Source organism: Calonectris borealis, chromosome 1 (assembly GCF_964195595.1).
Source record: "Calonectris borealis chromosome 1, bCalBor7.hap1.2, whole genome shotgun sequence".
Lineage (NCBI taxonomy): Eukaryota > Metazoa > Chordata > Aves > Procellariiformes > Procellariidae > Calonectris > Calonectris borealis.
The window spans coordinates 216,784,198-216,807,762 of NC_134312.1; the positions used below are offsets into that span (position 1 = coordinate 216,784,198).

The 23,565-nt window shown below is 44.6% G+C and overlaps 1 protein-coding gene across 9 annotated transcripts in view; it reads left to right on the plus strand.

The window, feature by feature from the left end:
- Positions 1-21,877, plus strand: part of PAK1 (p21 (RAC1) activated kinase 1) — a 104,441-nt gene extending 82,564 nt beyond the window's left edge. For all 9 annotated transcript variants that reach the window (XM_075140312.1, XM_075140311.1, XM_075140313.1 and 6 more), the window contains 8 exons: positions 959-1,022; positions 1,957-2,005; positions 4,602-4,714; positions 10,461-10,578; positions 11,038-11,137; positions 12,936-13,132; positions 14,599-14,736; positions 16,615-21,877. In XM_075140312.1, the coding sequence (XP_074996413.1) occupies positions 959-1,022; positions 1,957-2,005; positions 4,602-4,714; positions 10,461-10,578; positions 11,038-11,137; positions 12,936-13,132; positions 14,599-14,736; positions 16,615-16,701 (866 nt within the window). In that variant the 3' untranslated portion in view covers positions 16,702-21,877. The remainder of the gene's footprint in view (positions 1-958; positions 1,023-1,956; positions 2,006-4,601; positions 4,715-10,460; positions 10,579-11,037; positions 11,138-12,935; positions 13,133-14,598; positions 14,737-16,614) is intronic.
- Positions 21,878-23,565: the final 1,688 nt, after the last annotated feature.

Here is a 23,565-nt window from a genome sequence, read left to right on the forward strand (position 1 = left end):
GCGCATCTATGCAGCCTGCCAACCGCCTGTCCTTGTGCTGAGAGCTCCCTCCCCTCGTACAGAAAACATCGTGTTCCTTGTCCATACCAAATCCACCTTGAGCCTGAGCAGCCCCTCACCACCCCGTGTTGCAGAACACTAGGCAAAGTGCTTTTCCCTCTGAGGGATGCAGTAACACGCTTTCTTCTGGCTGAACAGCCACATTAGGGGAGAATGAGCTGAGATTGCCTCGGGTTGCTCTCCAAAACCAGAGCAATGCTGCAGTCACGTGGCAACTGCTGCTAAAACTTGCGCTGACCAGAAGAGCAGCTGAGCATTGCCCAGGCCAGGCCAGGGGAGATTTGGCTCTGAAGGGTCTCTCTAGCTTCCCCCCTGGGTCTTGCAACCCAGTCATTAGGTCAGTAACGGCTATGGTCCTGCCGATACGGAAACTTTTGTTCTGCCAGAAATTGTCATGGTGTAGGGAAATCTTTGGCTAGATTTGCAACAGACTGTTGGCTCTAAGATGAATGAGGCCCTGGCCTCCAAATTCGGAGGACGTTGCAGTGCAGGGACATCTTGGATCATCCAGTGTGTTGAAGCTGGGGGTGACTTCAAGTTGCAGGTTTCCAGCAAAAAATTGTATTTACATGTGTGAGGTCTATGTATACCCATCCTGTGCCTAGCAGTGTGCAGTCACCAGCTGCTAGTGAAGATTAAATGTGCTTAATGTCTGTGTTCCACCATTTCTGAGGGGAAATACCTGTGAGAGCGGAATGCCGCAGCTGGTATGTGTGTAAATAACTGAGGACTTCCTTGGTGTTCGTGTGCCCTCTATTTCTGGCAAGTGATTCACAAGGCTCAGCAGAGCCCACTGTGGCCATAGCGCTGCTCTTAAAGTACAGTTGGTTCTTATAGCTGTACTTATAAAATCCTCTTGGTTTGTTTTTTTTTTCTTTTGTTTTGTTTTTTTTTGTAGGAAGTATTGTGAGTGTGGGCGATCCAAAAAAGAAGTACACGTGTTTTGAGAAGATTGGACAAGGGTTAGTATACACTCCTCCTTTGTCCGACACCTTTCCTTATGCTAAGAAGGAAGCACTGAAACCAAGCTAAGTTGGTTTGCTGGAAAAGCTGTTGGTAATGCTTTGGAGAGTTTATTTTGTTTGGTTGTTTTTTCATTTTCTTTTGTTTTTGGTTTTTTTTTTTGTTGTTGTTGTTTTGGTGGGTTCCACATCCCTCCAGCTCTTCTCCCTTCCCTGGCAAAGTCTTGAGTCACAGGGACTGGGATTTTTGTGCGATTGTGTTTTAATGTAAGAAAATATGTCATTAGATGATCAGGTTGCTAAATATAGCTGCAAGCAGGGAAGGAACTGCTTATTTTCAGCACGCAAGACAGTCTTAAAATTACAGATTTGCTTTCTGAATTAATTCTCCCCGATGTGGGTGTTGTGCCCGTCTTAGCAACGGAAAATAGGGAATAGGGGAAAATAGAGGTTGGGGGAGAGGCTATAGTGAGGCAAGTCAGTGCAAATCACTGAGAGATCTCCATGTGCTGAGGCTCAAACTGCCGTTTCCCTCATTACAAATGCCACATTTGTTTAGTTTAGCTGATCCTATCTGCTTTGTAATCATGTTGGGCAGTCTGCAAGCCAGGGCAGTGCAGTCATGCCAGTTTAGATGGGATCAGCTCATGGTCCTACAAGCTGTGCTACGTTGCTGGTTTAGCAGCAAGGGTTTGGATGACCATAGTGTCCCGTATTAGGAGCTTTGTTCCCATAAATTCTCTGGCTTCTGCTCCAACAGCAGTCTCGGCTCAGAAATATTTCAGATATTATTTACCACTGGAATTATTGCATGAACAGGAATGGGACTTGAGAGCACTTCAAAGAGACAAGTGGGAAGGGGCACATGTTAAGTTTCTCAGTCTTGCCATGAGGCACTAATAAGTGTTTTTTTTCTTTTCTCTCTTTTGTTTAGAGCCTCAGGTACAGTTTACACAGCAATGGATGTAGCTACAGGCCAGGAGGTGAGTGCTGCCAGAATACCACAGCAGTGGATTTTGGATTGTGTCCTACAGGTTCAAATTGATGCTACGAAATAAAGACGGTCTTTCAGGGGTTCATGACATCTTATTTTTAATGAGGTATTTATTTCCTTACTAATGAGGCATAGTCGAGTGGTCTGAGCAGAGAACTGGAAAAAATGATTTCCCAAGTTTTGATTCCTGAATCATTTCATATTTGTAAAGAATCTTTCTATGACCACAAAGGCTGGAAGCAAATGTTCAGACTGGATGGTTCCTCAGTAGAAGTTTCTCTCTTCATGCCCAAGTTTCCTGCCTGTCCCCATTTAAACTCTTTTATATGCTCTCTGCTCCTTTGCTTCCTACGCTTATACTAGTTGACTTGCATAGAAATAGTTCCTCTCCCACCCTTTGCCCACTTGCTTTCTGCCCTTGAATTGAGAGACAAGGAATGTCTGTCTGTCTTTTTCTTTTTTTCCCCCTCCCGAATTTTGAAAAGTGCCCTGCATGTTGCATGCATAATAAAATAGTAGTGACGGATATGCAGCATCTGTGGAAACCATTATTGCTAGATGGAGGATTTTTAAAGAGGAAAGTGTATGCATTATTCCAAATATATTTATGGAAGTCTGCAGCAGTGCATGTCTACTTTGCATTTGTACAATGTCAGGGTTATCCACCAGTAAATTTCATAACTCTGCTTTTTGCTGAAACTCCTTCACCCCCTTTTCCAATTCCTGAAGAGTTAATATAGTTTAATTGCAGCCTCTGAGGAGGGGGCGTTGCATTTATTTTGAAGCAATGAGAAATTTTATAGGAGGAGGAAATCCTTTGATGGTTTTCTGCTTTCTTTCTGGACCCCTTCGGTGACTCCCATGTGAATATTTGAACCCTTATATTACAACAGACTTTTAAATCATTCCTATTACGCTAGTGTGATTGGGCCCTGGCTTTTTAAATTTGCATTTGGGATTGCTGTAACCTTGGCATGCTGTTAACCTGTTCCTTTCTGTGAAACGTGCTGCTACCAATCCTTCGAGCTCAGGAGATAAGTGATCGGCAACACATTTTGGAAGTGCTGGAAGGAAGCTCCTTTATTTTGCACTATACAGGAGCCTCGGGCAGCTCCCAGGGTTAAGAATACCGAAGATTTTCACTAATGATGGCTATCTAGTATAACTATAGCTGTTCATTTTGTATCCTAATGCACAGGACAGTCTTAGAAAAGGAAAATGCCCCCGTACGTGCTTGGACCATGGGTCTACCTCTGAACAGGAGTGAGGAAGTACAGGAGCCTCTCTGAAGCTCCCTCAGTATTGGTCTGGGATTTCTTTATCTGCATCAAATGCCTTCCCTCTGTTCTTCATCTTTCATTCTCCTCTCTGGTCTGGCGCAAAGAGCAGCATGGGGTTTTTGTTTTTTATCTTCTTTAAGTACTGTTTGGCAGCCCTCGTAAATACTGTGGAAAACCAGCATGGTGTCTGTCTGTTCTTGCCTTCTCATGTGTTGGGATTTTTCTATAGTCTCCCCTGCCATACTATCAAAATGCTAATTGTATCCGTCTATGTTGGCACTCTGTGTCTTGTTTTTTTTAATCCTTGCTTTTGTGAGCTGGAGTTACTGGCTCCCCTCCATTCGCCTAGGCCTCTTTCTCTGCAAGTAGCAGTTTTGCAAAGGCATAATTACATTTCATTCCCTTTGCCTAAATATTGTACCAAATACAATACCAATAGTTGGGTTGTAACGTCTATGGAAGTGTTTCTGCTTCCTGCTGTGCTGAGTAGTCTTACTGATTTGAAGGCTTGTCTGAGGGCCAGGTGCTCTCACAAAGTACTGGTAGTGTGGGGAGTTGAACATAAGAGTTAAAAACATGTTGTACCTCCTGCTTTCTGCATATATACATGCAGAATAGTTATCCTGAAGCAGGGAGAAAGCTACTAAGCCAAAGGGTTACAACTGACAAATCCATCCCTATTGCCCTTCAGTTATGACTGTGGATAAAGCTGAATCCAATTCACTTATTTTCAGCCTATTATCTAAACACTGGTGCTTCTTTCCCCCAGGTCTTGCTGTGACAGAAAGAAATAGAATTACCGCTTCGAAGTACTAAGCTTAGGCTACATTATTTACCCCCTCCATGCATGGCTGCCCTGCTGTAGATTTCTAGGATCAAAAATTTGCACGGGAGCTGAAAAAAAACACCAAAAAACTTCCAGAAACATCCAATCCAAAATAAAATTAATAAGAGTCTTTTAAGAAATAAAAAGTTTTTGACATATCAGTCCATCCCCCATATGTAAGGGGATCTCTTCCTTGTTACCAAGAAGCTGTAGATGGAGATGGCTATCCAATTGTGACATAAAGGTCCAGTATGAAAATAGTAATTCCCCTTGCCCTTTTTGGCATTAAGTATCCTCCAGCATGTGTGGAAATGGACTGGCTGCAGGAACTCGCAGAGTGACCAAGTGGCTGAGCAACCGTGATGAAAAAGTGTTTTCGTGCTTCACATGAACGTGAGACTAAAATAATCGACAATGGCACTGGCAGGTTTCTAGGGGACTCCTGTAATAATGCTTTACTTGGTCTTTCTTCACTGCAGGTTGCAATCAAACAGATGAATTTGCAGCAGCAGCCCAAAAAAGAACTGATCATTAATGAAATCCTTGTGATGAGGGAAAACAAAAACCCCAACATTGTCAACTACTTGGACAGGTATGTCATGATTTAAAGAGTTCACAAAGGGACTCTGGAAGACGCTTCCTTGTCACTGTCTTAAGTGATCCTGTCTCAGCTTAATAGGACAACCTTGCATTGCTTAATGCATGTGGCAGTGTTGGGGTGTGGGTGGCTTGGTGGTGTCTCCATATCCTAGGAGAAACTGGTGTCTGAATCGGTATTAATGGGGTATCTCAGCTCTCTTTAGAGATGCTGGCAGCAAAGGCATTGGCAGTATGCTCTCAGGACTCAACCTTTCAGCTCTCTCCTTTGCCAAATTTGACACAACAAGCCGTTTCCTTCCTGCTACTAGAGGAGAAATAGAAATAGTTTGAACTGTGTTATTTGTATTTGCTTTCCTCTTCCTCTTCATTCCTCTTCTGCTGAGCAATGCTGACATTCTGCTTGCGGAGGAGCAAACTCCTTCCAGGGTTAAATGGTAATCTTGTCCTTGTGGCTGTCCACTGAGGTTTTCTGCACGGTAGCATAACAGTGACGAGGGTGAATGACATGCAACACATAACCAAGCAAGGCTGCTTTCTTGGGGGTGTGAATAAGGGAGAAAAGGAGAGTTGGCACAGGCGTAAGAACCTTTGGAAGACAGAGGGAACAGGGTTATTCTCTGCTCAAAGCTGGGCTTTGTGGACTCATACCCATGCTGTGGCACTCCTGCTCAGCCTTGGATATATTACGTCCATGTGGGACAGCTCCTCCTTGAATCCCTACTTCTCCTTAATGCAAGAGCTGCACCTAATAGCTTATCTATGTACAGACCTGCTCCGCTTGTTCTTGAGCTGATGTGCCTTGGACTGGGACAGTAACAGAGCAGAAGCAAGCAGCACAGTGGCTGCTGTGCTGAGTGTAAACTGTTTTTAAAGTAAACTTGTGTGTAGCCATGAAAATTCTGGTCACTATAGCTCAAGGCAGTAAAATGCCTAAGTCTGCCAACAAACGTGGCTATGAGAGCTCTTTCCACTGGATGTTAATGCTGTACATAAGGGTGATGGTAGCAGTGCCACCATCATCAGCTGTTTGGAGGTTGACTGCTTTGGAAAGAGCAACTGGTAAATGTGCTTCTTTGAGAGTAGGGAGCTGCCTTTGAAAGTGCAAAAAATTCTTGCATCTCCCCTGTTTGAATTCCAGGAAACAGTCACAAACTGTCAGCATTGAAATCTGGAGCATACTGAATGCCCAACAGGCAAAAGTGTTGCATGGTGACTTGAATTCACCATCAACATACATTGGTTCATTGTGTCAAGCCTGTGTCATTCACCTTATGTTAAAGATACAGCTAGTTCCAGTTGAGCTGCAGCAGGATTTTCAGTCCGCTGCTCTCGCGTCAGAATCCAGCGGTCCTGATGAACTACAGGGTTGGCTTATTGTAGGTAAAGAGTGCCTAGACAGGGTGAGCTGCAGGTTTTAATCTTGGCAACTCATTTTTTTGAAGATGCAATGGAGGGATGTGACCTAGAATCTCTTTTGGAAGTCTGAGAGAGTATTTGCACACTTGTTTGCTCTGCATGTATATAAAAATCTTATCAGCTGTTTCTTTAACAGATTTCTGTAACAGACTTTTAATGTCTTAGCCAAAAAAAGTACTTCTTGTATATCAGTTGTGATGCTGAATTTATATGGTGCTGTGTCCTATGCATGGCTATAAAGAGCTACTTTGTTAAAGGGACAGAAAATCTGCTCCTGAAATTTTGTGGAAGGGGTGTAGGCACAGGGAAGTGATGCTGGGCAGATGCCCTCTTCTTACAAAGAGCAGAAGGATATTACCTGTGTAAAATGAAACAAGTGGTAAAGAAGAGTTAAGAATTGAATCTGGGTTGAAACTGTTTATTTCTCCTGGCTGATTAGAGGCTTTGTTTTGGAAAAACTGCTTGAGACACATTCTTCCCCTTAGAGAGAGCATCGCTGAGTACATGCACTTGCCTTGTCTAGCCAGTACATCCCAGCTGTAGGGTAGCTGCACGTCCTTCTGTCTTGTTCAAACTTCCAGCAACAAAAGCTGCTGCTTTTGTCCTCCACTTTTTCTCACTAATCTTTTTCAGAGAGATTAGCTTTTGTTCGAGTGCTGCAAATGGACAGAGCGGCAACTAGGATGAACATGGGGGTTCTTGTGCCTGTTATGCCACTTCAGCTTTGCAACCGCAGGATCCTGTTGCTGGGGAGCTGCATCCGTCCTGCCTGGCTTAATGTGCCTGTTTGCTTCCTGCATGCTGAATTAAGCTGATATTGGAACGCCGCTTGCTGGCTTCTGCCTACTGATGTCGCAGAAGGAAGTACAAGGAGGGAGGTGAATGCCACTGTGGGACCTAGTTTCTTTTTTGCAATTCTGTTTTTGACAGTGTCTCCCCTTTTGAGTGCCTAATGGAAGCTGCAAGATAGTCATCGGTAGAAACCAGCTCTCACACTTCTCTTTGCCTCAGCTCCTGCCCTTTTGCAAGGGTTTCCTGTGCTTTATCCTCTCTTACCTGCATGGCCTGGTTGCTCGTGGTTAAGACAGCTTTTCTGCTGCAGTGTAAGTGGCCAGTGTTGCACAAAGATGTGCTGTGACATTTAAGATAGTGACGTGGCCTAATTCAGCTGTACTTATTTAGAAGCATCTGGCTCTGAAGACAGTGACACTAGTTTTCCTTTCTAGACAAGCAGCCACTTGTGCTGAGTTACCTTCTGGAGGTGCCAGTTTCTTTCCACTGCATGAAAGAGGCCCTCGGAGACCTGCTTCTAAACTCAGGCATCTAAACACAGGCATCAGATGCCCAGTGTTAGGCAAAGCAAACTCCTGCCCTTTGGTTTCTTTCTTTCTGAAGAACTCTGCTTAACTTAATAAACCTCACAAATCGTCACTTTATGTGGCAGCCACTGTTACCCTTACCCCAGCCCCAAACTCAATTAGGGCTGGAAGGTCAATGTATAAAGCTGAAGATGTATGACAGTCATACTACAAGAAAACACTGATTTCTTTCCAGGCTAACTTCATGTTTGCACGTTGGAGGGTTGTTACTGGTGCAGAAATCTGTAATGAATCATCTTGCTCTTCTGGGCAAAATCAAATTTTATGAAGTTCATCAATAAAAAAGGACTATGACTGACTAGTGTGTGTTTGTGGTAGGAAGGGCTTGGTGGACACCTTCCTAAGGTATCTAAGTGGAAGCTGAGGAACACCTTACAGGAGCAGACATTACCTGCTCTTGCAGATGGATGAAGAGAAAGCTGTAGACTGCCTCCTTCTTCCTCAAAGACTCTCATCAGGTTGTTTTTACTGCCAGCTCTGTTTTGGAAGGTGACTGTGGGTGACAAAATGCGACACCACACTATGCCTGACATCACATGGAGAGCAGCACGTAGGTGTATGGACTTCCTGGTGGTGTCTCCAGAACTGCTGAGAGAGTGGTTTTGAGGCATGCCTACAACAGGCAGCTCAGTGACTAAAACTGGCCTCTGCTGCAGCAAGAGAGTGAGAAGATCCCTGAGACGGCACCACCCAGTCTTCTGAAATGACGTTCACTTGGCGGCAGCTGGTAGGGAGCCACCATTAATTCCACCTCCCTGCGTGTTATGTCAGATCTATCAATTATTGAGGTGCCTGGGTCTTGGCACATGGGTCTAGCTGCTCATGGCACAGCTTTGGTTCACAGTGTGGTTCTTGGCTTGCTCCATCCCTTTCGGCTGTGGAGAGATACCAGCTTGTTCCCAGCATGTGCAACCTGAGATTGTCACACAGGAGCGGTGGAGCCCATTCTTCCCCCGTCCTTACAGTCAAGTGGATTTCGGCTGCAGAGAGTGCTAGTGGCAATGAAGGGAAGCATTGTGATGTCCGGGGTGACACTGATTTGTTGAGAGGGTGCTGATAAAATCTGGAGAGAGCCTGGTTTGGCAGGAGTGATGAAGAAGCAGCAACAGCATAGGGGCAGGAAGGAAGGGTGTGGATGGAGTGGCTTTCAGAGCCTATTAGAAGGTAGATGACCTGCAGAGTTGGCAGGAACGCTTCTAAAGGCAATTCGGCTGCTCCTCTGTCACTCCGAGGGGCTGCTGTGCAGGTGATACTGGTTTTGCTGGGGTCTGTGCTGCTGGGGAAAAAACTGCCAGTGCAGCAGCTTCTCTTCCGTAGTGGAGTTAGAGACCTGCTCCGGGAGCATAGCCGTGTCCTTGGGCTCTGTATCCTGAAAGAAACTCCAGACTCTGCCTCCCTGCATAGTCTTCAGCATCACCAAACAAAGATGCCATCTTTGTCTTCTAATATTAGAAGCTCTCCATAACTGTAACACTTCTGTCAGCTCTGTTACAGCTCAGACCACAATTCTTATTTTGGGGGAGTTTTTTCATCAGCTCAGGTGTTGGCAGTGTGTCCTTTTGGGATCAAAGCCTGCCTCCTGCCCACTCCTGTGATGTCTCACTCATCTCTGTCTACTTTCCATGCCAAGTTGGGCTTAACGTCTTTCTCCTTCACTGTTGCTTTCTAGCTAATTATTCCCTAGAACCTGTCCTGCTTTTTGCCTTTGGCTCCTAGCAAATTCACTGTTCACTCCTCAGTAGGATCAGTGTTTCAGAGCAAAGCAAACATCTGCTTGATGAACTCTAATGCCAGCAGAAACTTTTAGTTAGATTCTCTGCCCTCTCTCTTGACTCATCTGTCCACTCACTTTAAAAATGGGAGGATAGACTGAGAAGGTGGGTTTTCAAGTTTTCAAGCTGATGATTCCTTCCTTCAGGAATATGTCATCCTGACATATCTGTCATGGAAGATTGTGTTGATGTTTTTCCAGATGGGCCCAAAAAGGCAGAAGTGGTTGGTGGTTTGGGTTTGTTGGTTTTTTTGTTTTGTTTTGTTTTTAAATGAGTTAATGCTGAAGTCTTCACCCCAGGTCTTCTGCTTTTAGACATGAGCACGCACACTCCCAGCAGAGAATAATATCCCAAATGACTGAGGAAACTTGCCCTGACCTCAGCTGTCTCCTCCCCATCTTCCTACAGGCCTTTTTGGACAAGACCTGACCTTTGGGGCTTTCCTTTTTTATTTTAAATCTTTAGAATTGCTATTGTATCCAGCAAGATGTTTTCATTTGCCCTTATGAACAGTTCTGAATTTTTCAGACAAAATCCCAAACTGGTTTGGTAGCATGAAAAAGATTGAAGTGATTTTCAAATGCATGATGCTTAAACAAAGTGTTCTTTCTCTGTTGTTCACGGGCAGCCATCCATTGTGTCACCCAGGATTGTCCCTGGGCCTAGGCAAAGTAGGCAGTTGCTTAGGACAGCAGGATGCCAGTAGTAGCGAAGCAGCCCCCAGCCACCTTTTCTGATGCAAGAGCCCCTCAAAAGCCCTGCTGTGTGCCGAATGTCTGGGTTGCATGCTTGGACCCCATCCTTGACTCGTAGCTCTTCCCCTTCTCTCCTAGCGGCAGCAGGAGTTGTAAGGTCAGGTCTCCATCTTAGTCTGGGCCCTTTCCATGGCAGAAAAATTCAGCCCTGCTCTTATGGCCAAGAAGCTTGTAGCCTGCTCTCCCATTGCCCCTCTCCTCGACTTTCTGCACTCACCCTTCCCTCTGCTCGTTCAGGTTGTGATCAGATCCTCCCGTGTACAGAAAGTACCACGAGTACCTGGTGCCCCAGTGCTGTTAAATACGCTACTCAAGTCTCGTGGTTTCTCTGCACTTCTAAGACAGCTTTAAAATCCAGTGCATTCTGGCTAGGTAAACGTATTTGCTGATTTTAAAATCTGTTTTTGGCTCTTCAGTTACCTTGTAGGAGAAGAGCTCTGGGTGGTCATGGAGTACTTGGCAGGAGGCTCCCTAACAGATGTTGTGACAGAGACCTGCATGGATGAAGGACAAATCGCAGCTGTGTGCCGAGAGGTAAAGCAGCACTCGCGCTCGGAGGGAGCTGTCATTGGGAAGGGGACGTGGGCTTTCCCCGACCTGTCACTGGCTCCGTAGGAATAGCTGTCTCCAGCTTCTGTAATGCAACAGTCATTCTTTCCGAGGATGGATTTCATCTGGGAGGTTGCAGCACAATCCTAATGCAAGCCTAATATGTTTCACCCTAGAGGGAGGACTGGAGTGCAAAATGGGGTTGGAATCCCCTTGGTTATGCCTGTTCTCCAGGTCTTTTGGGACTAACCTATCCTAGGACCTGCTGGTCTCAGTGGGATATCTCTCTGTAGCCCTGCACAGACTAGATATATGAAAGACTCTAAGACATTAAGCTCCTGCTACTCGAAATGCACATTGTTAGAATCCATTAGTTGGCTAATTGTGACTGGTGAATAATTTCATGCACAGTAAGAATATCTCAATTATTTTTTTTTTTCTCAGTGTCTCCAAGCTCTGGAATTCCTCCATTCAAACCAAGTTATTCACAGAGACATCAAGAGTGACAACATCCTACTGGGAATGGATGGCTCTGTCAAACTAAGTATGCGGGGAACATTGCTGGTGATGACTTGAGTTATCAACCCAGGCCTGTTATCTGCTATGGGCCAGGCCTGTTGGGGAGATGGGTGTTTGAGATACTTGATGCTGTGGCGATGAAGAGGCTGTAGAAATGTTCCTGTAGGTATTTTTGTGGCTTTGGTTTTAATGGAGATGGGCAAGCATGAATCCTTGTGAACTGGTACCAGACTTGAAGTGAGGTTTGGGGTTCGTTTAGCTTTGGGCCATCTGTTTTTGTGGACTAAAATAAGAGTATTTTAATGCTACTCCAGTCTAGAAAGCTGGATTTGAACATGTAGGGCCAGAAGTCTTTGTTTGTGAGTGATCTCTTCAGCCTGGAAAATACTGCAGGTACTTGGGGGGCAGGGGGAGTGGAGGGAGAACTGAAAACTGTGTAACTAGAAAACATTTAATCTTACAACACCAACCCAGACTGGACTCTAAATGTTGTTTCCTCCTTGTGTAATCACCTGTAATGAAGACCTTGAGACTGTTCTGCCCCTCGGGTGCTAAGGTGGCTGTTGTGCTTGTCATTGCCTATGCAGAGATAAGTCTGGAAACTAGTGAATGATTATCTTCCACCTATAGCTTTAACAGAATTGTGCTTCCTTTCTCTCCCTCTCAGTTCTATTGGCTAGCACCCAACAGGCATAAATAAATCTATATTTGTCGGCAGTGACAGCAGATATGACTCAAAATTCACACAGTGCAGATATGCTGAGTAAGAAGGTGGGGTTTTTTTGCACATAATTGCTTTTTAGACTAAAGCTGTACTTTGGTACAGTCAGATCTCCGGAGTGTTAGCGATGAATAGCTGATTAGGGCCAAAGTGTTCTGTTCTTACAGAATAACTTCTTTGAGCATAGTATGCAGGTGCCGGGCTGTAGTTTAAAGTTAGAGAAGTCCCTGTAGATATGATGCAGTAATCTTCTGGACCTGAGCTGCTTATTGGCTCTGCCGGAAATTTGCTCTGTTTATGAACCATATGTACCTTTCCTGGTTGTTACCCTTGATGAAAACTCAGCTAGGGATCAGTTTGATTTTCATCATTCTGCCTAAAATTAGACCTGCGGTGCCATAGGGGGTCAGGATGGGCAGTGGATCTTGCTGTGTTGATTCTGCTGGGCTCACAAGAACAGAATTAGTTTTCTTTTGGTAAGTCAAATACAAATAAGACATAGGACCCAGCAATCTTTGTGTGAAGGCTCTCCGTCTTTCTGTCTATTGGAAGAAAATAATCAGTATAAACTTGGGTACTTTAAATTTATTCTGAACACTGTTTGCTCTGTAAAACAGAGCCTGCTTGAGGGATGATGTATCTACTGGGGAAGTAATATCTCTGGGACCGAAAATATCACCAGACAACGCAGTATGTGGGTTGGGGGGTGTATCTAGGTCAGACTGTGCATTAATTTCTATATTCACATACCCAGGAAGTCTTTAGACCATATATTACATAGTATATTACAACTGTGTAATGCTGCAAATACAGTCAAGTGTCTCAACATCCGTATATGGTTATTTACTGATCCCAATCGTTCACATAGACAAGTCAGCAGCTCTGCAATCCTCATGGCCTCAGTGAGTCAGCTTTAGAAACTTACTTCTCAACACCATCTTCTGTATTAGCCACAAAACCACCCTTCCTTTCACAGTTGCAACAGCAACGCAGCAGACGGTGCGGCAGGGTAACTCGTACTACAGCTCTGGCATCTGTAAGCTGTTTTTGGAGAAATTTGCTGATTTCTATGTCTGTTTCTTCCCCTCCTTTAATTTTCCAGCTGACTTCGGCTTCTGTGCCCAGATCACTCCTGAGCAGAGTAAACGCAGCACCATGGTGGGGACCCCATACTGGATGGCACCTGAAGTGGTGACGCGGAAAGCGTATGGGCCCAAAGTGGATATCTGGTCGCTGGGGATAATGGCCATCGAGATGATTGAAGGAGAGCCCCCCTACCTCAATGAGAACCCACTGAGAGTAAGCGAGTATCTTTTGCCCTCAGGTCTTCGCTAAGCCTACTGGTGAAACTAGACTCTAAAGGAGGCAGGTGAATCCTCCAGTGTGGTTTCACCACCTGCAGCCCCGTACCTCCTTAGTCGCAGGGAGAAGATCGAGATAGTTTTATTTAAAAGGCGTAGTTTGCTCTGGGTAGCAGGGCTGTGGGTTCTTCCTGTTGCAGACCCTCTGGTCATGCACACTCATAATTTCCCACTTTCTGGAGATGCTGATAGAGGCAGAAAGAGTACCTGATGGCACCAAAGCAGCTGGCTTCTTGAATCCTTGTGAGTGGGGAAGAGCTCTCCTTAAGTTCAAAAACATGACATGTAACTATTCTATAAACGGAACTTTTTCCTACTGGCGGATTGTTCCTGCTTGCATGCTCCAAATAAAGCTACAAGCTTAGTAAGTCGTTAGACAGGGCTTAAGCCTCCTGATGTCTCCCTTGTTAGTTTTTAATGAAAGGGGAGATGCTGTCAGTTTGTAGGGATGTAACTGCTCTTAATATAAGCCGAGTTTATGGCTTCTCCCTCAGCTACACAGGATGAGAGAATCCAGAAAAATTTTGCTTAACTTTTGTCTCCACATCTTGCACTGATTTTTTGGGAGAGAAGAGCAGCAGCAAAGAAGAGTGAAAGGAGAGAAACTGGGTGTTGAGTTAAACAAGGGTGGTTAAGTAGCAGTACTTTGGCCTCATTTAACTCAACTTATGCCAATTCCCAGGCTATCAGACTGTTCCCATGGGATGTGCTGAGTCATGTGCTCAAAGGGCGTGTAAATTAACAAGTCTCTGACAGATTTCTGGTTCCTTTGAAAATCCATCCAGGAAGTTTATTGCATGAAATCCTGAAATGGATGAATTCTGAGTTCCTTGATTCTCAAAGAGGGCAGTATGTGAATGCTTCATCCCCAAGCAGTAGCAAAACTGCTTGTTTCTGCAGGATGTTAAAAGCTGCTTGAGGGTCTGCTGGACTTCTTTTGTAAGGAGCCAACTGCATCTTTATAGTATTGACTTTGTAGGCCTTGTGCACTCAGGCAAAGTACCGACAGAACAAAATCTCCTATTTATTCAGGGGTACCTTCCCATGAGGATATAGTTATTGCAGGAGTCTAGCGCTGGTAGAGTCATGCCAGTTAACTTCCCTATGTAAACATGGTCTGGAATGTTGTTTTTGTCCTCCTAATCCCTTGAGAGGGCTGCAGGATCCAAACCCAGATTACGAGAGTAAAACAATAAAGGATTGGATCCCATCCACATAAAAATAGGGCTGGCAGCTATTCTGTTTGCAGAAACTTAAGCATTGATTAGTCGCCCTGATAAGGTGGGTTTTTTTTCTCCCCATTGAACTGGAGGGAGGGAGAGGAGAAATGAGTGTCTCTGTAATCCAGAGATGGAATCTAATCTTCATAACTTCCTGTTTCTTTGGTGCTTGTTTTTGCTTTAGGCCCTGTATCTCATTGCTACTAACGGGACTCCCGAACTGCAGAATCCGGAAAAGCTTTCACCCTTATTCCGAGACTTCTTAAATCGCTGTCTTGAAATGGACGTGGAAAAGAGAGGTTCTGCGAAAGAGCTGCTACAGGTAGGTGATGGGGAACAGCGCTGAATCAATGTAATCATGCAATCACGAGTGAGGCCGGGCTTATGGAGAGATCTTCTTTGGGGTCTTAAATACCACATAAGCTGAAGGCACAAGCACAGCTAAGGTAACCTGCTGGGAAGAAAAAAAAAAAAACAACCCCAAAACCTAAATCTATAATAAAGTGTTAACAGACTACTTCCTTTTTATGCTGTACTTGCTACTAGCAGCAGCTGTGCAGCGTGTTCTGTAACCAACCTCAAATAATAGCTGTGCCCCAGGCCTGCCAAATGCTGAGCCCCTTAATTCCCGTGGCTTCGTCGCACAGCTGGCCCTGACATCTGTATGTGTTGTCATGGTCTGGCCATGCTTGTTCCGATTTGAACAGCAGGAGGGCTTCTAGCTACCGGATGTTCTGGTTGTCTCCATTCTGGTGGAGTGATCACAAATCTCTTTAGAATATGCATGGCTTGCATTAACCGGAGGAGTTCGGCGTTACCACATTTTGCCAGATGCTACTCCTTTCAGAGTTGATGGAACAAAGCTTGTGAGATATCGTAATCGTAGAATGGTTTGGGTTGGAAGGGACCTTTAAAGATCCTGTAGTCCAACCCCTGCCATGGGCAGGGACACCTTTCACTGGATCAGGTTGCTCAAAGCCCCGTCCAACCTTGAACACTTCCGATGATGGGGCATCCACAACTACTGTGGGCAACCTGTTCCAGTGTCTCATCACCCTATCATCAGTTATTTCACTGAAAACCTGGTGCCTTAGCCTGAACTCCTGGTGAAAGGGGAGGGCCGAGCTGCCAGGCTTTACCGACATGGATGAGAGGAGTGGTTCATGTCCTTCTGTCAAATTTGCCATGGAGGTGGAAAATGTAGCTCTTCGAAAAATAAATCCGTGATCAGGGGCACTCAGACCTCAGCTGTGAGAGAGTTTCCTTAGTTCCTTTCTTTCCACTAGTTTGTCTAGTGGATTCAGTTTTGGATGTGTTGCTGTCTTCTGAGACTGTAATGAAGCATTGATCACTGGCCGAACAGCAGTAGTTGAAAGATCACTTTTGCTCCTGGACTTTCCAGCCCCAAAATATGACAGCAGTAATATTCTGTTCCTTGGAGCAGGAGAACATTTTGAGTGTAACATTTCTGCCTGTTTTTAACTACCTTTTAGTCTCTGATTCCACCCCCCCTCTCCCCCCCATCTCTGAAGCATGTTACCTTGGGTGATTGGTCCCTTCTGATGCTCAGAAGTCCTGTTGGGATATAATTGCTTTTTGCTTTCAGAACACCTTGTGAACTTGCCCTACATGCCTTTACTCTCATCTGAGAGCTGTTTTGATAATCAATATTGTCTTACTTAACGGAGCATCTTGTGTAGGAGACTGGCTGAATGGTTCTGTGTGCAAGCTCTATGCTGCTCTCTTAAATTCCAGCTGCTTTGCAAATTTCTAATATTCGTAGAAGGCCAAGGCAATGCTTTCACCAGACCTGTGATAACAGGGAAGCAAGAAATGAGAGGTGATTCCTGCAGGAAGCCCTGTGCCTTGTGTTTGAACTGCACAGGTTATTTTTTAGTACACCTTCCTTCCACACAGAATTTCATTGTAGATTTTGCAAGACTTTATAATTCCCCAGGGGAATTCGCTGAGTTTTGCTTAGTCTTGAACATGTACAAACGTTGGAGCCTTTAGCGTGTATTCGGTGCAAATCTGTTCGTCACTTCAGGCAAGCCCCAAAAGTTTGTGGTGGTAACAGACCTTTTGGTTTCACCTGTTCAGAGATTAGAGTAGGTTGTTAGACTTCATATGGCCAATATTTTGAGTAGCCACCAGACTTCTGGGGCATGTTCTGAAAAATTTTTCTTTTTTGTTCTCCTAGCACCAGTTCCTGAAAATTGCAAAGCCTCTATCCAGTCTCACTCCTCTGATTATTGCAGCTAAAGAGGCAGCCAAGAACAACCATTAAAGCGGTGGAGTCAACACAGTCGTCGTGTCAAGACTTTTAGATGTTCATTTCAGAGATTGAATTACCTGCCCCTCTCCCCTTCTTCTTCTTCACAGGGGTGTTATTAAAACTTTGATCTGCCCTGAAGGGTGGCAGAGGTATTGTTCACTGAATGTGGAATGGCACGCAACAGGGACATTGCTGATCCTACATAGTGAACTGTCTTTCCATCCTCATGATGGGGGTGAGAGGGGAAGTGTTTTTTCTGTGGTTGAGAAGATCTTTCTGAGAACGTCTGAACCTGACCTACACGTAGCGAAGCCAGTTTGTTTTCATATTTCTTACTGTGTTTATTTTTAAAAATAACATGGAGCCTTAGACCGTGTTTATCGTAATAAATTAAATCTTCTGCTGGCTGGACTTTTCCTGCTTCTGGCAAGCTGCTATTACACCACTGAGGCTGCTCTGTGCTTTGGATGACTTGAGGAGGGAAGGAAGCAGGCAGCAGAAATGTGAACAGCTGTAACAAATGAAAGGGGAACGAGGGTGAATATGCATCCCTCCTACAGCACTGCTGGATCCTTCGAGGGAGCGTGGAGAAAGCCCCTGTGTTGCTTCCTGCAGCCGTTGGAGAACTTACTTCATGGTTGATCTTTTTGCCAGATTTTGTGAATTGGGGTCCCCCCTCCCCCCTTTAGTTTCAACTCAACTAATTAAACAAATCTCAAACATTTCTGATGCTCTGGAAGGTAAATCACAGGAAAAATTGACAGAGAACTCTTTTAGGGTTATTTTATCAGCGCTGCGAGGCTTCTTAGAGACCCTTGCCCTGTATGATAAAGCGAACAGAGCAATTACTATTATAAAGATAAGAATTGCCTGCAAAATTATGTTGAAAACTCTTGTTTCTTAGAGCAAGTCCAATGGAAAACAAACTGATCGTGGATGCTGCTTTCTTGGAGACGTGGGGACGTTAATTTTTTGAAATGGTAGTGGTTTCTTTATGCTACTGATTCCTTTAGTTGCTAATAGTCTGTAAAACAACAGGAAACCTGGAACTACTAGAGGGATTGGTTGTAAACACTGGGCTTATGTTCAACTGTATACTGATTTTTTAATAAAATGACTGCTGCGTTTCTTAACTTGGGGCTGAGGGAGGTTTGGAGCATTCACTGCCACCAGACAAGTCTGTCGGATGGGATTATTGTTCGTATCATCACTGGGTGCTTGAATGTGTTGGATAAAGTGATATAACCTCGTCTCTTACCCCTTCTTCTCTAGTCCTTTGAGATAGCAAGTGGCTCTCAAGGGAGTAACTTTACACATAGAGAAAATCTGTAAAAGATCTATATTATAACTGGGGGAGCTGCTTTCTCTGTACTGCTTTGGTCATTTATGGGGTGAGTTTAAACCGATTCTGGAGTAACCTCTCATCTCCCTCCAAAGCACTTGCGTTGCACAGAAATTCATTCCTGCTTCTTGTTGAGACCTGCTGCTGGCTCAGCCCTTCCTTCCCTGCACCTGGGTTTTAATTCAAATACATTTTTCCTATTTGCTCCACAATACATGACAGCTCTTACGCTAGTTTTACCAGGTAGAGATAGAGTTTGTGAGGTCTTTTGCTTCTGTGGTGCCTTCTCCCATCCTTCGTGCTCCAAGGTGGTCACTGTTTGACAAAAGGCTGAAGGCTGAAGTCCATTGCCAAAATCTGCAGCCTCTCTCCCTTTGTGTATATATTTTTCATCTCCCTGTGATATTAAGAGTTTCCTCTCGCAAAGCTTGTATCTATGGATGAATTCCTTGGGCAAAAGAGTAAAGCTGCCAGCCTGGAGAGGGATATGGTCTATTGATGAGCCCCTCTGCTTGGAGCTGAGGTGGAGATTGTGAAATGGAAGGCCGCTACCCTTGAATAATTCCCTTTGATAAGGAGGTTGTTTATATTTCCTCTGGAAGTCTCAAGATGGCATATGTGGGAAGACAGGAATTAGGGGCTAGATCTCACTTTATCTAAAATCTTATATCGCTCTGGTCTTACAGATTTGGCAATTGACTTTCTTTGACAGCATAGGGTTAAATCCAATCCACAAATGTGTTTCATGTCTCTGGCTTCTCTTTAACTGCCTTCCCCACTCCATCCTCTGCATCCCATTGAGATGAGAACCTTAATGCAGATATGCCCTATCTGCGAGCATGCACATGAGCTTATTTTTCTGCAACAAGATTTCTGCTAGATTTCCCCAAAGAAGGTAGAAAAGGTTATTTGTATGTGTTTAAGTCGCTCTTCTGGATTCTCTATTGCATAATGGAAACGAATCAATACGAATGACTATTTATCCCTCTTCTTATGCTAGTGATGTGCTTCTGTCTCATTGACTTACACTTTGAATCGGTCCTGCCTGGTTTCTGCTAGCTGCTTGAGAGGGGGTTTGCCTAAAGCCTTTCGTTCTCCACTGGGAAGCTGCAAGACTGTGACCATAGATGTATGTCATCTTGTCCCACGTTTTTTTTTTCCCACCTGTGATGGGTGCGACTGCTACGGTGTGCCTGGACCTAGTTTCAAGTTACCAGGCATGTCATGTTTTTATGTTCTCAGTAAATCTTAAAAAATTTGTAACTACCTTAAACATAGGAGAATGAGATTTTTTTGTTGTTGTTGTTCTAAAATACATCCTTTCCTCCACTCTCCCTTCATCTATGCATTGCCCAGCGTCAGCACCTGTGTTAGCTTTCACAAAGCCCTTTACGGCACCTTCCTGTCTAAAGAGAGCTCTTAAATAGCGACTCTCTGAGTTAAAAATTAACCTCTGGGGCTTATGTTCCTGAGAACATCTTGGCTCTGCTGTGATTTGAAAGCAACTCCAACTAGAGAACTTCTTTGGTGGCTTTGCTTTTTTTTTTTTTAAACATACTCTATGAACTGATTTGCCTGAGTTGAAACCATTTTTAATCACAGCCCTTAATTAATTATTTATTCGTCTATTAATATTAAAGTCTGTCTTCTATATTAGAACATGAAATATTCAATTGTTTGAGTATCCTTTCTGAAAATTGGCTTCCTTTTTGAGGGATCTCAAGAAATCCGATACCAGAAATGATATAACATGCTACAGCTTACAAAGGACTTGCTGGAGGGAGAGGCTAAAACTCATCTCTTCTTTTCCAAAACGCAGAAGATTGTCTTACTTAAGAAGCAACTAGTAGCTTCGACAAGACGCTTCCTATATTTCATGAACGGGATTTGTATTACTTTAGCTCTAGGGTTTTTTTAAACAAACAATTGATTTGGAGTTCACCGGGGCCAAGAGTTTGTGTATGAGAGGGTACGCAGACCCCGCGTGCCTTGAAGAAGGCAGGTTGCGATGCTGAGAGTGAAGAGCCAGGGCAGGGATGGAGGGGACGGCAGAACTTGCTAGTTCAGTTGCAGCAGCGATAGCACACCTTTAGCCATCCCTAAAATGTCTTTAATCAAATGCGTGTGTTTTTAAAAGACATAAATCGGGCTGATGAGTCATTACAGGCTCTTCTCTAGACAGGCATTATGCTCCTACCAAACTGCGTTCCCCTTTTAAACAAAAGGGGTGCACAGTTCTCTCCAGCAAGGAGGCTTCTTGAGAAAGGAGGTTTCCATGGAGACACTTACTTGACTTAAACGATCTGGTTAGGGCTTGAGAAGAGGCTTGGGGGGTAAACACCACATCGGCACAAAAGCCACTATTTTGCAAAGCAACTGGGGTTGCTGCAGTGTTTTGTTTCCAGCTTGATGCCCCTTTTCAGGGGCCTAGTTTTGAGAAAGTGCCAAAAATGTTGTCTGGTCAGAAATGTGAGGTGTGTAAAAAGGCTGTCGCTTCTTAGCCGAGATCTCTGTTAGTATCCTAATCCATCTGTCTCTCAAAATGCCGCAGGTTGGTGTAAGTAGGGCACATTTGCAGCGAAGTACGGTGCAAGAGCGGACTGCAATGGCCTGTAAGTAGGTACTTGCTTCCTTAAAGCCTACCATCCTTGGCCAATAGTAAAATTGGTGCAGGCCAAAGTCCAAGAATAATATTTGTTTGAACCTCATTCCTAATTAAGAGCTTGTGTAATCCATTTGTACAGTCGATGATGACATCTTCAATGTTAAAATTGTTAAAAGTGAAGTCTGATTCTCCATTCATCTTCCCACCATAAAATAACAAGACTTCTAAATGGCTTCTTATTTCAACAGTAATAGAGAGTCTATAGATGTGTTTTGGGGTCATAAGCCCAACTGGATCAAGCATATGGATAATTAATGGTCTAGGATCTCACCGTTTGTTGCTAATGACAGCTCACAATGTCGAAGGTGGGATCTTAAGAGAAGCAGCTGTGAACTTTGACAGGGAATAGCCAACAGTAATGAAACACCCATACAGATGGGGGCGGGACAGAAACTCGCTGCAGAGAAGTGGTGGGAAGAGCTACAGAAAAAGATGGAGTTGGTCCAAGGAGTGCTGGGGTAGGATGAAGCAAAGGTTAAAACCTCCACTGCGCATTGCTGAGGAAATTCAGGGAGTGCCACAGCAGCCTGCTGCATCTCAAAGCAGGAACGTCTCTGAAGGAGGAGAGCAGAAAGGAGCCTGGGAATGGAAGAGGTGCTGGAAATGGGGACTGGAGCAGCAATATGGCTTTGAGTCACAGCCCCTGCTGAGAGAGCTGGAGCTAATCCAGGAGGTTCGCAAAAATGACAAAATTCAGCTGAAAAGGCAAAGTGGGAGCTAGAACGGAGGAGATAGCCTTGATGTGCCAAAGAACTGAAGGGAGAGGCCGGATTTTGCGGGTATGTGAAACGGCAGAAGCAAATTTAACACAGGCTTTTGTGGATGACAAGCAGCTCATTCCTTCTTGCCTTGCAGCATTGGTACGGAATCTTTTCATGGTCAGCCCTGCTTTGGGATCGTGTCAGCAGCCACCAGACTTTAGTCTCGTGTTTGTAAAGACTTTGTCACTCTGTACCTACAGGTTTCTGACTGCAGCTTTCACCTGCTGGCAGATGTCTTTGTGTTGTGTCCCACCTGGAAATACAGGGGCTGTTGCCGTTTTAAAATCAGCTAGATAATTTGTTTCTCTTCATACTGCCTTGGCGTGACTCTCCTGTAGTGCTGGGTTTGTTTAATGTGTGAGGTCAGCTCAGCCATTTTAAAAATAAAACTGAAACCTTAAATAAAACCAGAATGAATTACTTGGTTCTCCTTCACTTGCTGTTTCAATGACCCTTGCAGTGACAGTAGAACTGAGTGGGGGGTGCTTAAAAGAAGGGTTGTGTTTCTCTGACCTATTTTAGATTGATCAGGTCTTATTTGATTGAGCAGAGTGACTATACTAAAAGCTGTTGCAGCAAGCGTGATTTTTACGACTTATTTTAACTTGTTCAGACATAGTTAATGCTCTGAAAAACATCAGTCTGGAAGCAGGATCGAGACCATGGCTTGAGGAGGAGGTGGCTGGTGAGGGAAATCTTTGCTTCTGGATGCTTGTTTTCCCCCCAGGTAGGGCTCCTAGTACAGAGGGGAAAATCAGGGGAGGGTTTAGGCACATACAAGCACCTTCCCCAGCATAGCTTTTTCTTGCAGGGTCAGTGGGATGAGGCTGATGACAAGAGCAGGAGTTTATCATCCCCCATACTTGTTTGCACAAGTGTCTCATCGCAGCGGGGAGCAGGAATATCATGGGTTGGCGAGGACACACGTGCTGCCACAACCCCCCTTCTGCAGTTCATCTCCTGTTTGTAAAACATCTGACCTGGATGTTCTACTCTGAAATCCGAGAAATTCAATCAGTGCTGAGAGGACTTTCTGAGCTCAGCCTCCAGAGAACGTGGGGGTGAGGAGCAGTGAGAAGCTCTGCCGAGCTCTCGCGAGTCAGCTGGGTACTGAGCCAGATTTTAGAGAGGGTGCTGGAAGAAAAGGGAACACCTTGCATGGGGACTTAACATAACCAACCAGGATAAGGCAATTGATGTTACTTCATAAAATCCCCTCTGCCCAGATGCTCTAGCTGAAGGCTGCTTTCCAACAGCTCTTTTTCAGGAAAGCCAGAGCAGAGACCTGTTTCTCTGGTTTTTGCGAAGATGAGGGGCCCCGTCAGTTGAGTGAGAGGAACACTGCAGTCCAACTGGCTGGGATTGTGGGTGATTCTCTTTGCCGTCATGTGGTAGCATCCCATGTTGGATGTCCTTGTCCCATTAGAGAAAAGAAATCTAACTGGGCCGCCACCACCTTCTCCTTTGAAGTTTTACAAAGCAGCGTACCAGACAAACTTACAATCCTGGTAACGTACCCCCAAAAGTGCTCCTAACACTGGGTTGGTGTTCGGTGGCTCTGCCTCCTGCCCCATGGAGGGTGCACAGTCTATCTCCAACTAGCTACTATTTTCCATGATTTCAGGGGCGACTCTCTGTCTTGGAGGCCTCCTCCCTTGAGATGAACTTGGTTGAATTGCCCAGCAGTTGCTGTGGATGGGAGATGTTGGACAATGAATGATTTCAAGGCTTTAAGAAATGCTTGATGTTGATTTCAGTGAAGTATAATTCATTTGAAGGCTCTTCAGATCCCTAGTGAGCTTTCCTCAAAGGTGAATTCCTAACCAAACCTAAATAACTAGTGGGTTGGTTTTTTTCTAATAGCTGAATCAGTTTTGGAGAGTCAGATAAATCTGAAGATTTCAGCCTTTATCCAAACATGTCTACAAAACTGAGGTCTCAGCACATCTCTGCTTAGGAACCCCTAATGAAGTTGGCCCAGGCATGGGTCACCCTTTCAAACCTTGCTGCCTGTCTGTTGTGTGTCCAAGACAGCAGAATATGATGTTCAGCCGTGTTCTCATCAACTGCTCACGTATGGTTGCACCTTTTAAATAGAGAAAAGGAAG